This window comes from Primulina eburnea, chromosome 13 (assembly GCF_022965805.1).
Source record: "Primulina eburnea isolate SZY01 chromosome 13, ASM2296580v1, whole genome shotgun sequence".
NCBI lineage: Eukaryota > Viridiplantae > Streptophyta > Magnoliopsida > Lamiales > Gesneriaceae > Primulina > Primulina eburnea.
The window spans coordinates 29663864-29678648 of NC_133113.1; the positions used below are offsets into that span (position 1 = coordinate 29663864).

Genomic DNA, 14785 nt, shown 5'->3' on the forward strand with positions numbered 1-14785 from the left:
CTCACTAAGAGATTCTCCAACTAGAACTGACTCTTTCATTTCTGCTGAAGTCATGTCCCAAGCAATTTTTACTGATCCCATAAGACTCATTTCCAACAGTTTAATGAATCCTTCTTTGTTGAGATCAAGTGTTCCTGCTGCAATTCTCATAGCAGATGTCCAATCGTCTATGAGATCTTCTCTGTTTTTGAAGTCCAATACATCAAGGTTAAGCATAACCCCGTAAGGATGTATAGGGTCTAAAACAGTTTTCCCATAGGGTGTTTGGTGCAAAGGAATTTGAGTTCTCCTTGCCCTTGTACCCAGCCGAGAATCTCTCATATTTTCATCATGAGATCCCATACTTTCCCTTGGTGGTTCCTGAGAAGATGACCAGGTTATTGCAGGTGGTGTTTCACCTACTGCTGTATTCATCTTTAGATCTACTACTTTGAGATTTGCGAAAGATTCCGCAAGCTCTTGTAGATCCTCCAAACCAATCCTTTCTAAAGTTGTCATCAGATCAATTTCTTTTCTGAGACGGACTTGATTAGATTGATCATCTTTTCTTCTTCAGTTAAAGGTTTTGACACCACTCTGGCCTTCCCTTGTTGATGCAACAAAGGTTCGGTACCAAAGGATGGTGGTAACCAGCCTCCTGAAGTTCTTCTACTAGAACTTGGTTGTTGTTCTAGTTTCTGTATTCTTGTTTGGATATCCTTTAAGATCTCAAGAATTTATTCTTGTTTCTCTAGGACCTTTTCAATCCTTTGAGGTACATAATATAGCATATTGCCATAATTTTGTACCGTTTTCTGTATTTCTCTAAGATCCAGAGAGAGCTTAGAGGAGTCTGGTACTATCTCCAGAAATTTATTATTCTGAATCATAAATTTTTACCTGAGGGTGCTGTTGCTTCCCTTCGTAGATCTTCTGTCTATACAGATCCATTGTTCTCTGAAGAATTTCTTCTGAGTAGATTTTGAAGTATGTTTTTACGGTTCTTTAAACCTTGTAAACGCATACCTTTCGTTCTGAGTTCAGTGAAGCATGTACTTCGCTGTAATTCTTGTTCTAATTGAATAAGTTCAATTTCGAACTGGATGGTAGTTCCTGGCATATTTAACAGATCATTGAAGATCTGGTCTTTTCGGCCTGTAAGAGTCTACCTTTTGTGTATGCAAGGTTTTGCAAACACTGCTGTCTTTTATCAGGAGATAAGTTTCCTTTGTTCTCCTTTTTCTGATATCTAACAATAGTTAGATAAACTTGTGTATATTCCAAAATATTGGAATAGTTCTTGTAAATTATTCTCCTCGAACTAAAGTTCGGATTCATAATTTTTTCGAAATTCTCCTTCTCATACATTTAATTACTAGTAATAATAAAATTTTTGTGTTTGAAATAAATTAACCATGCTCTGATACCATTTTTGAAGCGCGGAGGATCAATTAAAAGAAAATAGAGAATAAGGGTAGTTTTGTCAATTTTATAGGTTTAGGGAGTTAAAAGAGAGTTTTTGATGGCTAAGGAGTTAAGAACAAGTTAAGTTTGGGTTTAGGGATTTAGGAGCAATTTCCCCAATAATTAACAACCAATTTGTTAAATTTAAAAGAATAATAAAAAAGATTACTTCACCCAAAAAAGAAAGTATAATTAAAGCGACTTTACGGCTACACCAAACCCGCTTACCTACCCCCCGATCCTTTCCTAAACATAAATTCACGTATGAATCACCGTCTGTATCTTTGACGGCGTCAATTCCCTTATTTTGAACAAACAGCCGTTAATTTTGACGCCGTCAAACCCTGTCTCCACTCTCCTCCTGCCATTCTATATAAATCTCTACTTTCCAACACAAAACAGGACAACTCCGCCATCCTCCGCCGTGAAACCCCACCACTACCCAGATAAGCTGCTCCCAGTCATGGATCTCCTCCTCCTCGAGAAGACCCTTCTCGGCCTCTTCCTTGCCATAGTCACCGGCACAGTCATTTCCAAACTACGAGGCAAGAAATTCAAGCTCCCACCGGGTCCCATCCCCGTCCCAATCTTCGGAAATTGGCTGCAAGTCGGAGATGATCTGAACCACCGCAACCTCGCGGACTACGCCAAGAAATTCGGCGAGATATTTCTACTCCGTATGGGACAGCGCAACCTCGTCGTCGTATCATCCCCCGACCTCTCCAAAGAGGTCCTCCACACTCAAGGAGTGGAGTTCGGGTCCCGCACGCGCAACGTCGTGTTCGACATATTCACCGGGAAAGGTCAGGACATGGTCTTCACGGTGTACGGCGAGCATTGGCGGAAGATGAGGCGGATCATGACGGTGCCGTTCTTCACCAACAAAGTTGTGCAGCGGAACCGCCGCGGATGGGAGGCGGAGGTGGCCGCCGTGGTGGAGGACGTGAAGAAGAATCCCGAAGCTTCCACGAATGGGATCGTTCTCCGGAGGAGACTGCAGTTAATGATGTACAACAATATGTTTCGGATCATGTTTGATAGAAGGTTTGACAGTGAAGAGGATCCATTGTTCAATAAACTCAAGGCTCTGAATGGGGAGAGGAGCAGATTGGCGCAGAGCTTTGACTATAATTACGGGGATTTCATTCCCATTTTGAGGCCATTTTTGAGAGGCTATCTCAAGGTCTGCCAGGAGGTTAAAGACAAAAGATTACAATTATTCAAGGACTATTTTGTTGATGAGAGAAAGTAAGTTTTTTTGTTATATCCCAATCATTGCTCTAACTTTACTTCTTTTGATCCATCCTTTTCCGTTTTCTGAAAAGCGGGGTTTTTTTTAAAAAAATTGGTGGGGTCGAAACACTCTTGATTTTTAGGATACTTTACAGTTTTACCTCAAAAGATTCAATTTTTAAGAAAGAAAACATGATTTTTTGGGGACTACTCATACCTACTAATCATCTACCCGCTCAAGCTTTAGCGTCATCAAGAAATAGGGTCATTACACATCTTATTCTGGAGGAAATAGCCTAATAGCTAGAGTTTCATGTTACAGGAAGCTTGCGAGCACGAAGGCTACAGACAATGATGGCCTAAAATGCGCCATTGATCACATCATCGAAGCCCAAGAAAAAGGAGAAATCAATGAAGATAATGTCCTTTACATAGTTGAGAACATCAACGTTGCAGGTGAGTTTTTGCTTTATTTGTCCAGTCTTTTCCTTCTTATTGCAGGTAAATCTTCCATTTTTGAAACCAATTTTTCTTCTGGTATAAATGATTCTTTGATGATTCCAGATTGTGTTGTTGATAAGTATGGAAATGGGGAGTGGGGATCTTGATCGATTCATAATTAAATGTACTTACCAATAAACTAGTGGTTTTAAGTAACCACACGAACTATAGTCTATATGTCTTGGTACATTCACTCGAGGACTTCAATTGTAGATCATCACCGAAATTGAGCCCAACTTCAACTTAAAGAGCACAAGGATATAGAGGATAATATTGAAAATTAAATATACTTTTAACACATTTTTTCGATTTACCGAGGGGAAATAGCTCTTAAAATATATAATTAAAACTTTTTCTCAGACCAATATTTAATAGAAATAAATTATTTAAAAAACTCGAACTCTTAAGAGATTGACTGACTCGACAAAAGTCATCGTTCATGATCAAGCCAAATCTAAAGCATTGGTTTTTTTCCTTGAACAGCAATTGAAACAACACTTTGGTCAATTGAGTGGGGCATTGCTGAATTAGTGAACCACCCCGAAATCCAGAAAAAGCTTCGGAATGAAATAGACACCGTGCTTGGCCTGGGAGTACCAGTTACGGAGCCCGAAATCCACAAACTACCATACCTTCAAGCAGTTGTCAAAGAAACGCTCCGCCTCAGAATGGCCATTCCTCTTTTAGTTCCCCACATGAACCTCCATGATGCCAAGCTAAGCGGCTACGACATTCCAGCCGAAAGCAAGATCTTGGTGAATGCTTGGTGGCTGGCTAACAACCCTGACCACTGGAAAAACCCCGAGGAATTCAGGCCTGAAAGATTTTTGGAAGAGGAGTCTAAAGTCGATACTAATGGCAATGATTTTCGGTACCTGCCATTCGGGGTTGGCAGGAGAAGCTGTCCTGGCATTATTCTGGCATTGCCTATTCTTGGCATTACTTTGGGGGGACTGGTGCAGAATTTCGAGTTGCTGCCTCCTCGAGGGCAGTCCAAGATCGACACCGCCGAGTGCGGTGGCCAATTCAGTTTACGTATTTTGAATCATTCCACCATTGTTTTGAAGCCAATATCTTAAAAATGTTTAATCAGTTTGAATAATGGAGTATTGGACTGAGTTTTGGATTCTCCAAAATCATGTTTTGTAATGTTTCTATCTTGTGCGTCATTGGGTGATATGTATATTCTTCACAAATCCTCTTCTTCGTTTTTTTCTTCCTTGCTTCCTTTCTTTTCTTTTTTAACCCCAAACCACTTTGATATGTTATCCTACTTTGTCTTTATTTTTGAAACTAATTGATTAGGTATCTTGTGGCACGATCTCACGATTCTTTATCTGTGAGATGGGTTAACTCTTTCGATATCCACAACAAAAAATAATGTTATTAGCATAAAAAGTAATATTTCTTCGTAGATTATCCAAATAAGAGATCTAACTCACAAAATACGATCCGTGAAACCGTCTTATACAAGTTTTGTCAAACTAAATTTGTCATTAATCTATATTTATTTTTATTTATTCTTATAAAAATGTAGATGAAAGACAGACCATTATATGTGTAAAGTACGAGAATTCACATGGATATCTTCGTAAATTTATTTATATTACAGGGAGATATAAGTAAAAAAAATGTTAATAGCCAGCATATAATTTTCATATTGAGATACAAGTTATATTAATAATTAAATAAATTTTCATCATAAATGATCAAAAAATATATTAGTTGAAATTGTTAAAATATTAAAATATATAGTAAGTGAAACAATTAATTATTTTATTCAATACATGGTTTCTCACACAATAAATTCGAATCTCTCTCTTTTATTAACTGCAAAATGGGGTTGCATAGATGAATAATCAATTACCATAAAATTGGAAGTTACACATGATAGTAGAATAACCTAAAATATAATATAATTAATTTAAGACAAAAATTTGTGTGAGACGGTCTCACGAGTCGTATTTTGTAAGACGGATATCTTATTTGGGTCATCTATTAAAAATTATTACTTTTTGTGCTAAGAACATTACTTTTTATTATGACTATCGATAGAGTTGACTCGTCTCACAGATAAAGATTCGTAAGACTGTATCACGAGAAACCTATTCATAATTTCATTTAGAATTTATTAATGGAGTCCAATTGTAATAGCAAATAGTATATTGCTATTATCTTGCAACAAGTGAAAATGTTTAAAATCAAATAATAAGAGATGATAAAATAATCAATTATCATAAAATGGAAGGATATAAATGTTTAAAATAATTTAGTGAAAAAACATTATATAATTTTTAATCTACATAATATAAAATTAGTATTCAAAAATTTTAAAAAAATAAAGTGAAAAATGTGGAATAAAAAATAATTTATGCAACTTAAAATATAAGTGCATACACCAATGCACGTGGTACATGTTAGTATCTAAATATGTTTTAACTAGAGTAGAGTCATTATTTCATTTATTCGTGGTCTATTTTCGGTGCTTTTGAGAGTAGCGATTTCCCATTTTAGAAATAAACAAACATTCTAAAAAGCCATATTGAATTGGAGTTGGAATTCGAATTTATTTTTTTGGATCAAATGGAGACATATTTCAATTGCGTTTTACGGTTATTAATGAAACAATAGATTATATTTTAAGAGTATGTCTCTTGTGAGACGGTCTCACGAGTCTTTATCTGTGAGACGGGTTAACCATATAGATATTCACAATAAAAAATAATACCATTAGCATAAAGAAATAATATTTTTTCATGGATGACTCAAATAAGAGATCCGTCTCATAAAATACGATCCGTGAGACCGTCTCACACAAGTTTTTGTCATCTTTTAAATCTATATACTAATTATTTATATATTAATTATATAAAGTAAAATGAATTTCAAATCTTATTATGTAAACTTGAAATTCATTCTAATTAACATAAAAAAAAAAAACTATATAAACATGAAAAAAAAATGATTTTTAAGGTTATTGTATTACTTATCTAAAGAACAAAAACACATTGAAAATCAATAAATTTGAAATCATTTGATCCAAGCACAACCTAAAAATGTTCCCATTTTTTTGGGCGCTTATTTAAGTTGGGCCTCCTTTGAGTCGCCTTCTTCTTTTATTGGTCCATGTTATTATCTGCTTTGGGCTTCTTTCCATTTCGATCTTTTCTGAATAAAGCCCACTCATACAACGAGGCAATCTAAACCTTTCCATTTTAATCATACAGAAATTTTCATAATGTTTTCAAACTATAAGCAGGCTTGGGTAATGGCTTGAAAGTAGAAGGCCAAAACCCATAAAACTCATAGTTTGGATAAGGCATGCCGACTGAGAGTGGAGTAATAATTTGGTTACACTACAACAAAAAATGGCTATTGTGACACTTTTTTGTAGACACTTTTAATTAAATGTTGTTACAAATACTTAATAATGACACTTGTAAAAAATTAATAACGTGTAAAATAAAAATATATATTAGATTAGTTATCATGACATTTTTAATTGATGTCATCTTTTGTATGGACGGAAACAATTACTTTTCCCACATCGTAAAAACTCATTGAAAAACTAAAAAATTTCACTATAAATAAGTGTGAGAATATTTGGGTTAGATAAATATTGGAGGAGGAAAAATAATCGTCTCCCTCCATATAAAAAATGACATCAATTAAAAATGTCAGGATAACTAATCTAATATGTTTTTTTATTCTCACATTTATTTTATCTAATTTTCGCTCCTCCTATATTTATCCAACCCAAATATTCCCACATTTGTTATTGTCACTATGAATAACATACACGACACTTTTAGTTGTCATTATAAATGATTTTAACTGACATATAAATTTGTCATTATTACTATAATAACAAGGTATCTATAAATGTATTTAAACATGAGTTTTCCTGACATTTAAAATTGTCATTATATGAATAATTAGTAACACGTATAAAGTTGTCATTAACATCTTATAATGACATTAAAAAATGTCAGTAAGTTTAAGACGACATTGGAATAGATGACATTTGTTGGAGGTGTCAGTAAAACTTAAATGTCACTAAATAATGAATATGATGACATTTATGAATGTCACCATAAGCATTTTTTCTTGTAGTGTTAAGGCTTTCCGGTTTGAGAATGACTTGAGAGTCGAAGCTCAAAACCTGTAAACCTCGGGTTGGTTTAGCTAGTGGGATTTTTTGTTGGGTGGTGGAACTCTTTTGTTACAAATATAATTCACTCATGGAAGTCGAGCTAGTGGGGGTCATTTTGTGGTGTATTTGGAAGAACAAAAATGATGTAGTGTGGAATCAAAAGAGCACAACGGCAATCAAAATATTCTAGACAGCTTTGGATATTAGATCTCAATGGCAAGATGCTCATAATATGATCTCTTTGAACTCGTCTGCTACTTCTATTCAGTTCAATATTATTAGGTGGACTTAACCTCCAGAGCATTTATTGAAATGCAATGTTGATGCATGTCGGGTCATGCTGGATATGGTTGTGTTATAAGAAATCATCTCGGATATGTTCTTGGAGCTATTCATGGGATTTTTCCTGGTATTCGAAATCCTTCAATAGCCGAAGCACTAGGAATTAGGGAAGTCCTTAGTTGGATCAATTATTTGGATCTCTCTCATGTCTTAATTGAATCTGATGTTCTATCAATTATTCATGGATTAAATTCCTCAATTCCAGATTTCTCTTAAGTTGGGCTTATTTTGGAAGATTGGAAATCCAATTGCAAAATACAAGCCTTGGATTTTCAATATTTATCATTTGTTTTGTTAAGAGATGAGCGAATCATGTTGTTCATTTTTTAGTTAGGGTTGCTGTTTTTTTGTCTGGTCTTGAAAGTCGAGTTTACATTCAATCTCATGTGTTTCAGAACGTGATTATTCAGGATTTGATTTAATATTATTAGTGTTTCATTTAAAAAAAAAAAGTACACACGACAATTTTTCCGCAAACCAGGCATCATTTTCCATCGTCTTCACTATTTTACACACTCCCAGACACAGACCACACCCACTGCACACGCGCGCACAATGCACACGCAGAAACACACACATTGCACATGTAAAAACTCACACCTTGTTCACGCACACACATTGCACACGGAGAAACACACACTGTCCATGCACGCACACTGCACACGGAGAAACACACACTATTCATGCACACACGTTGCACACGGAGAAAAACACACTGTCCATGCACGCACACTACACACGGAGAAACACTCACAATTCACGCACGCACACTGCACACGGAGAAACACACACTGTCCAGGCACGCACACTGCACACGGAGAAACACAGAAACACACACTGTCCATGCACGCACACTGCACACGGAGAAATGCACACTCTTCACGCACACACACTGCACACGGAGAAACACTCACAATTCACGCACACACACTGCACATGGAGAAACACACACTGTCCATGCACACACTGTACACGAAGAAACACACAATTCATGCACACACACTGCACATGGAGAAACACGCACATAGATCGCACGTATGAGAACAATTAAAAAATATATACATTCCTAACTGGTTGAAGCTAGTAAAATAATTATGAAGCCATTTAATAAATAATAAATAATTAAATTCTAGTAATTGAAAGTATAATTTCTAATTCCTCAATCCAAAATTAAATTATATATCAAACATAATATAATTAATCCCACCACATAAAATACATACCTATATTTTTTTATAACACATATTATAAATCAATATCATTCAACCATCTAATATCAGCATCAAACGATACTAAATTGTATACACGTACATATACACACTACAACAATAAATAACTATTATGACACTTTTTTGTAGACATTTTTAATTAATTGTTATTACAAATACTTAATAATGACACTCGTAAAAAAGTAATAATCAGTACAATAAAAAAAACATATTAGATTAGTTATCCTCACATTTTTAATTGATGCCATTTTTTTATATGGAGGGAAATAATTACTTTCCTCCTCTAATATTTAATTACTCTCCACGCTATTAAGATAACTAATCTAATATGGGGTTAACTCGACCCTACCCCTGCGGGCACTGCCCGCAGAGGTCGTTCTAACGACTCGGATTTTTCCGAGTCAATTTTTTTATTTTTTTTTAACATGGAGGTGGGCTCGGATCACTCATGTGGAGTGATTCGGGCCGTTCATTACCCGTGCAGGCACTGCCTGCATGGGTAGGGTGAAACAAACCCTAATATGGTATTTTATCTATTTTTCTCCCCAAAAATCTTTATTAGAATCCAGGCTGGTTTATGAAAGGGAAATCGCTATTTAGCAGCGCAATATTGATTCTTCCTATACCTCGTAGGTAGTGCTTTGGGGTCTCCAAGATTTACGATCCAGCAATACACATGCTTGAAAATTTTCGTTCAAAATCGCCTTAAAAACTAAAGAATAAAAACACAAAATAAGCTTATTAAAAAAATAAAAAAATAAAAAAGGTGCTCAAACAAATAAATTAAATACTTCTGTTAATGAATATTTATTCTTTATATATAATTTTTTTAATTATAATCCAGAAATATTTGCATAATCCCATAATGCATTATTTGTACAAGTTGAAAATTTACATGCAATTAAGTGCATGCTTGGCGGATCATGCCTTGCCTCTCTTCTACGGCATGATTTTTATTTTTTCGAAGCTAGATACCATTTGGTTTTAAATAATTAAAATAAATAGGGATGAGGCATGCTGTTGGGAATTTAAGTCAGAGATTGTGATGTACGTTTGGGATCACTGTATCTTTCATGCTCTTCTTTATGGTAAAGTCGATCCTACTCTGGCTGCGCGAGTTATTGTTATTTTTCATTCGTGTTAATTCATATAACAATGCGAGGTTGTTTCTATAAATAACCATACGAATCAGTGGCCAAGTAGCATCACTTCACTGCTGTAAATCACCAGTGATTCTGGTTGACAGACTCTCGCAAATGGATCTTTCCATCTTCCAAAATACCCTTCTGAGTCTCTTTGTCTCGGTAACATTCGCCATTTTAGTCTCTAAATTACGGAGGAAGAGCTTTAAGTGCCCGCCAGGCCCCTTCTCCTTGCCCATATTCGGAAGCTGGCTTCAAATTGGTAACAACCTCGACCACCATGACTTTACCAGCTATGCCAAGAAATTCGGCGAAGTTTTCCTGCTCAGAATGGGCCAAAGGAAGATCGCGGTGATCTCCTCGAAAGAGCTGGCCAAAGAAGTCTTGCTCACTAAAGGAATCGAGTTCGGCTCCCGGTCCAGAAACATCGTTTTCGACATCTTTACCGGTAAAGGGCAAGACATGATCTTCACAGAATACGGGGAGCACTGGAGGAAAATGAGGAGGATCGTGACAGTGCCCTTTTTCACCAACAAGGTCGTGCAGCAGAACAGCCACGAGTGGGAGGCGGAGGCGGCCGCCGTGGTGGAGGACGTGAGGAAGAACCCGGCGTCGGCGACGAATGGGATTGTCTTGAGGAATAGGATAGAGTTGATGGTGTACAATAACGTGTACAAGATAATGTTTGGTAGAGGGTTCGCGGGTGAGGAAGATCCTTTGTTTGTGAGGCTGAAGACTGTAAACGCGGAGAGGAGCAAGTTGGGGCAGAGTCTTGAGTACAACTTTGGTGATTTTGTTCCTATTTTAAGGCCTTTCTTGAGAGGTTACTTGAAGATTTGCCAAGAGGTTACAAAGAGGAGGTTGAAGTTGTTCAAGGATTATTTTGTTGATGAGAGGAAGTAAGTTCTTTAGTTGCAAAAATCTTCTTTATCTTTACATATATGTTATATCATATCACCAAGCTTGCTATATCTCTTGGAAATATTATTTTGAATTCTGAACCTGATTTTGTTGAATCAGTCTATAATATTTATTACTTTTCAAAAACACCATGGCCATACGTCTAAATTTCTCACTCTTTGATTAAATTTTCCTTAGTTAATTCATAATTGACATACTTTTTTTGAAAAAATGAAATAAATTCAACAGAAAAAATTTAAGCACGAGAACAACAGAGACCAAAGGTGTGAAGTATGGAATCGATCACATTCTTGAAGCCAAGAATACGGGAGAGATAAATGACGACAATGTCCTCTACATCGTAGAGAACATGAATGTTGCTGGTACGTATTAAATTTCAACTCTTTTTCCCCCAATAGTCACTATTCTCCGGTGCTATAACAGCTTATTTACCTTAACTAATACGTGTTTGAAATTTTATGATTAAATTAGAGATGCAAGAATTTTATTTTATTTTTGATTTGCCGAGCAGCAATCGAGACAACCATATGGGCACTAGAGTGGGCGGTCGGAGAACTGATCAACAACCCTCGAATCCAAACCAAACTCCGGGCTGAGATCGACACGGTGCTCGGACCGGATGTGCAGGTTACCGAGGCCAATGCCCTCAAGCTCCCCTATCTCCAGGCAGTAATAAAGGAGACTCTTCGCCTAAGGATGATCGTCCCTTGTTTGGTTCCACACCTGAACCTCCATGATGCTAATCTCAAGGACTTCACGATCCCCGGAGGAAGCCGAATCTTCATCAACGCCTGGTGGCTCGCGAACGACCCGGCTCACTGGAAAAAGCCAGAAGAATTCAGGCCCGAGAGATTCTTGGAGGAAGAGAGTAAGGTGGAAGCCAATGGCAATGACATGAAATTTATCCCCTTCGGGGTTGGCAGGAGGAGCTGCCCCGGAATCTTCATGGCGATGGCTGTTATCGGGATCACCTTGGGAAGGTTGGTCCAAAATTTCGAGCTTTTGCCTCCGCCGGGCCAATCGAAGGTTGATATGACAGAGAATAATGGACAATTCGCTACCCGCATTCTGAACCGCCATAAGATCGTGATGAAACCACGATCTTCCTGAAGAAAACTACTACTCTCCCCCCGCGTCACACCATATTTAAATGTGTGCGTAGTGTGTGTTTATGAAAATAAAAACAAAACATGTCTTGCATCGGCATGTATGCGCTCCCGTAAGATTTCAACCGTATCTTCGATGTTAATTATAGCAAATAAGACACATACGCACGTGCATATGTAATACATATGAAATACATGTATTTTGATATCTTTAAATTATCTGCAATTGATCCAGTTTGTTTAGGATTTGGTTTACCTTCATAATTAAAGCGAACTGAAAATTCGGTTTTAACCGAAAACCGAAACATTAACTCGATTCGAGTTAATGTTATTTTTGGATTTTTCGTTTTTTTTATCTCAGTTATCCGTACCAAACCGAAAACAAATTCTTTAATTTTTAAAATCATTTTTTAGTTTTAAAATCATTTTTTAATAATATTAAAAAAATATTAATATATTTATATATGTAATTAAAGTAATAATTTACGTTCAAAGATAATAATACAAATATTTATTATTTTACTACAGATAATTCATTAGAGAAATATAAATCTACAATAACATACACACAATCACTATGAACTATACAAGTATTTATAATTTGTAATAATGTATTACAATACTTTAAAAAATGTTAGATATCAGTAGTATAATTAAACTGTTTATCAACGTATTTATGAAAAACTAATGAAGGTAGAAAAAATAAATTTACCTAAATTAGTTTGAGTAAGTCTCATGCGAGATATTTTTTAAAAAAAATTCGCATGTGAGACGAGCTCACATATCTATATTTAATTAGACGAGTCGACTCGGTTCATATCTTGAGTGACAAATAATAATTTTGACATAAACAATATTTTTTCACAAGTCGGGTATGATAGAAGATGCGTTTCACAAATTAGCTCATGAGAAAGTCTTACAAGAGTTTTTATGAATTAATTTTAATATTTTTGTATATTTAATAAAATAAAAATGTATAAAAGACATTGTGTTTTATATTAATTTTTTAAAAATAATTTGAAGATATATTAGATATTTCAGAGTAAAGAAAAAAATATTAAGTGTATTTAAAAAAGCGAAGTGTAAATAACTTCTCTTAAATGTTTGCATTATTTGTATCGTTTCATTTAATTTCGATTACAGTTCTGAGTTTCTACTTTTATATATTTAGTTATCCATATTCTCTAAAGTATTAAATAAACTATTAATTTTGTTATATATAATATTACCTTTTTTTTAATTTTTCAGTGAAGAATGTTATTATGAATTTTTGATATATTGATTGTTGATACATCAATATTATGGCAAAAACTTGTGGGAGACGGTCTCACGGGTCAAATTTTGTGAGACGGATCTTTATTTGGGTAATCCATGAAATAGTATTGCTTTTTATGCTAAGAGTACTATTTTTTTGGTGAATATGGGTAGGGTTGACCCGTCTCACAGATTGATATCCGTGAGACGGTCTCACATGAGACCTACTCCAATATTATTATTATTTAATTATAACTTTAGTATAAATATTTTTTACAATGTTCAAAAAATAATTAAAATTTTAAACACATTTTTCATCTAATAACTAATATTTTTTTAAAAAATATTTATTAATTATTTAAAAATTGATTAAAAAAATAATATATATTTTAATATTTTTATTTTTTATTAATTACCTTACACTCGATCAATATATCAAATTCAATTATAAATAATTTAATTCGATAACATGACTGTTATTTAAACTAGTGTATCGATGCACACGTTGTTTGTTTGTACAATATTTTTTATAATTCATTTGATTTATTTTTAAATAAACATCAAAATATAATTATAAGAAAAAGTGAGGGATTGTACCGCAATTTTGATATATGAATTAAAAAAATATCTTTATGATTTATTTGGTTAATTTCCATTTCACATTTGAGTGTGTTCATTTTAGATTGGATGTTTATTTAGTTTGTTGCTTGAAGTAGTTTTGAAAATGAAAACCGTAAAAAATGGTGAAGAAGTTGAGAATTGCGAGTAAGATGATTTGTTGAGAGTTATTAGGTGTTGATGCATATTTCAGGTGTATAAAAAAAAAATTTGGTGGAAATTCATCATAACACTAAAAACAATTTGTATATCTAACTTTATAAGATAATAAAAGATATGATATCGGTATAAATTTTTTTATATAATAATTAAATATATTTATTTTATCAATATTTTAAAATAATTATTTAAATATCCATACTTAATGATTTTATTATTTGTATATTGCACGATACTATTTATTTTTTAAAATTTTCCACGTAAGCTGCTAGTTGATTGAGCTAAACAAAGCAGGATTCAATGACGAAACAATGAGCCCGTTTGGTATAAGAAGCTACAATTAAAAAAGTGTTTTTTTTTTAAAAAAATGCTTTTTTAATTTTTAACTTGTTTGGGTGGGCTTCTAATACTTAAAAAAGCACTTATTTAAGTTGAAAATAGAGCTTTTTTAAAAGCCCTATTTTAGAACTTTTTCCACTAGCTTTTTAATAACCTAAATTAATGAGTTAAAAAAATACTTTAATGATATGTATCCAAACAATTTATTAATTTAAAAAGTGCTTTTTATCTATTCATCCAAACACAATATTAACACAACTTTTATTTAAAAAAACATTTTTAAAAACCAACTTACAAAAACACTTTTTTTATCAAAAAATTTTTGATATCAAACGGGCTCAATGT

General features: G+C 34.2%; 2 protein-coding genes across 2 annotated transcripts; both read left to right on the forward strand.

The window, feature by feature from the left end:
* The first annotated feature begins 1685 nt into the window (after positions 1-1685).
* LOC140809637 (trans-cinnamate 4-monooxygenase-like) lies at positions 1686-4373 on the forward strand. The gene is made up of 3 exons (XM_073167323.1): positions 1686-2691; positions 2999-3132; positions 3661-4373. Exons 1-3 carry the CDS (start codon positions 1907-1909, stop codon positions 4254-4256), a joined length of 1515 nt encoding a protein of 504 aa, XP_073023424.1. The 5' UTR covers positions 1686-1906; the 3' UTR covers positions 4257-4373.
* A 5656-nt stretch (positions 4374-10029) lies between these two features.
* Positions 10030-12311, forward strand: LOC140809577 (trans-cinnamate 4-monooxygenase-like). The gene is made up of 3 exons (XM_073167254.1): positions 10030-10942; positions 11193-11326; positions 11476-12311. The coding sequence occupies exons 1-3, from the start codon at positions 10158-10160 to the stop codon at positions 12072-12074; spliced, it is 1518 nt and encodes a 505-aa protein (XP_073023355.1). The 5' UTR covers positions 10030-10157; the 3' UTR covers positions 12075-12311.
* Positions 12312-14785: the final 2474 nt, after the last annotated feature.

Excerpts from the sequence above, each read along its gene's own strand:
- LOC140809637 (XM_073167323.1), top strand. The coding sequence starts at position 1,907 with ATGGATCTCCTCCTCCTCGAGAAGACCCTTCTCGGCCTCTTCCTTGCC. Across the intron at positions 2,692-2,998 it reads TATTTTGTTGATGAGAGAAA|GAAGCTTGCGAGCACGAAGG; the intron begins GTAAGTTTTTTT and ends TTCATGTTACAG. Across the intron at positions 3,133-3,660 it reads TGAGAACATCAACGTTGCAG|CAATTGAAACAACACTTTGG; the intron begins GTGAGTTTTTGC and ends TTCCTTGAACAG.
- LOC140809577 (XM_073167254.1), top strand. The coding sequence starts at position 10,158 with ATGGATCTTTCCATCTTCCAAAATACCCTTCTGAGTCTCTTTGTCTCG. Across the intron at positions 10,943-11,192 it reads TATTTTGTTGATGAGAGGAA|AAAAAATTTAAGCACGAGAA; the intron begins GTAAGTTCTTTA and ends TAAATTCAACAG. Across the intron at positions 11,327-11,475 it reads AGAGAACATGAATGTTGCTG|CAATCGAGACAACCATATGG; the intron begins GTACGTATTAAA and ends TTTGCCGAGCAG.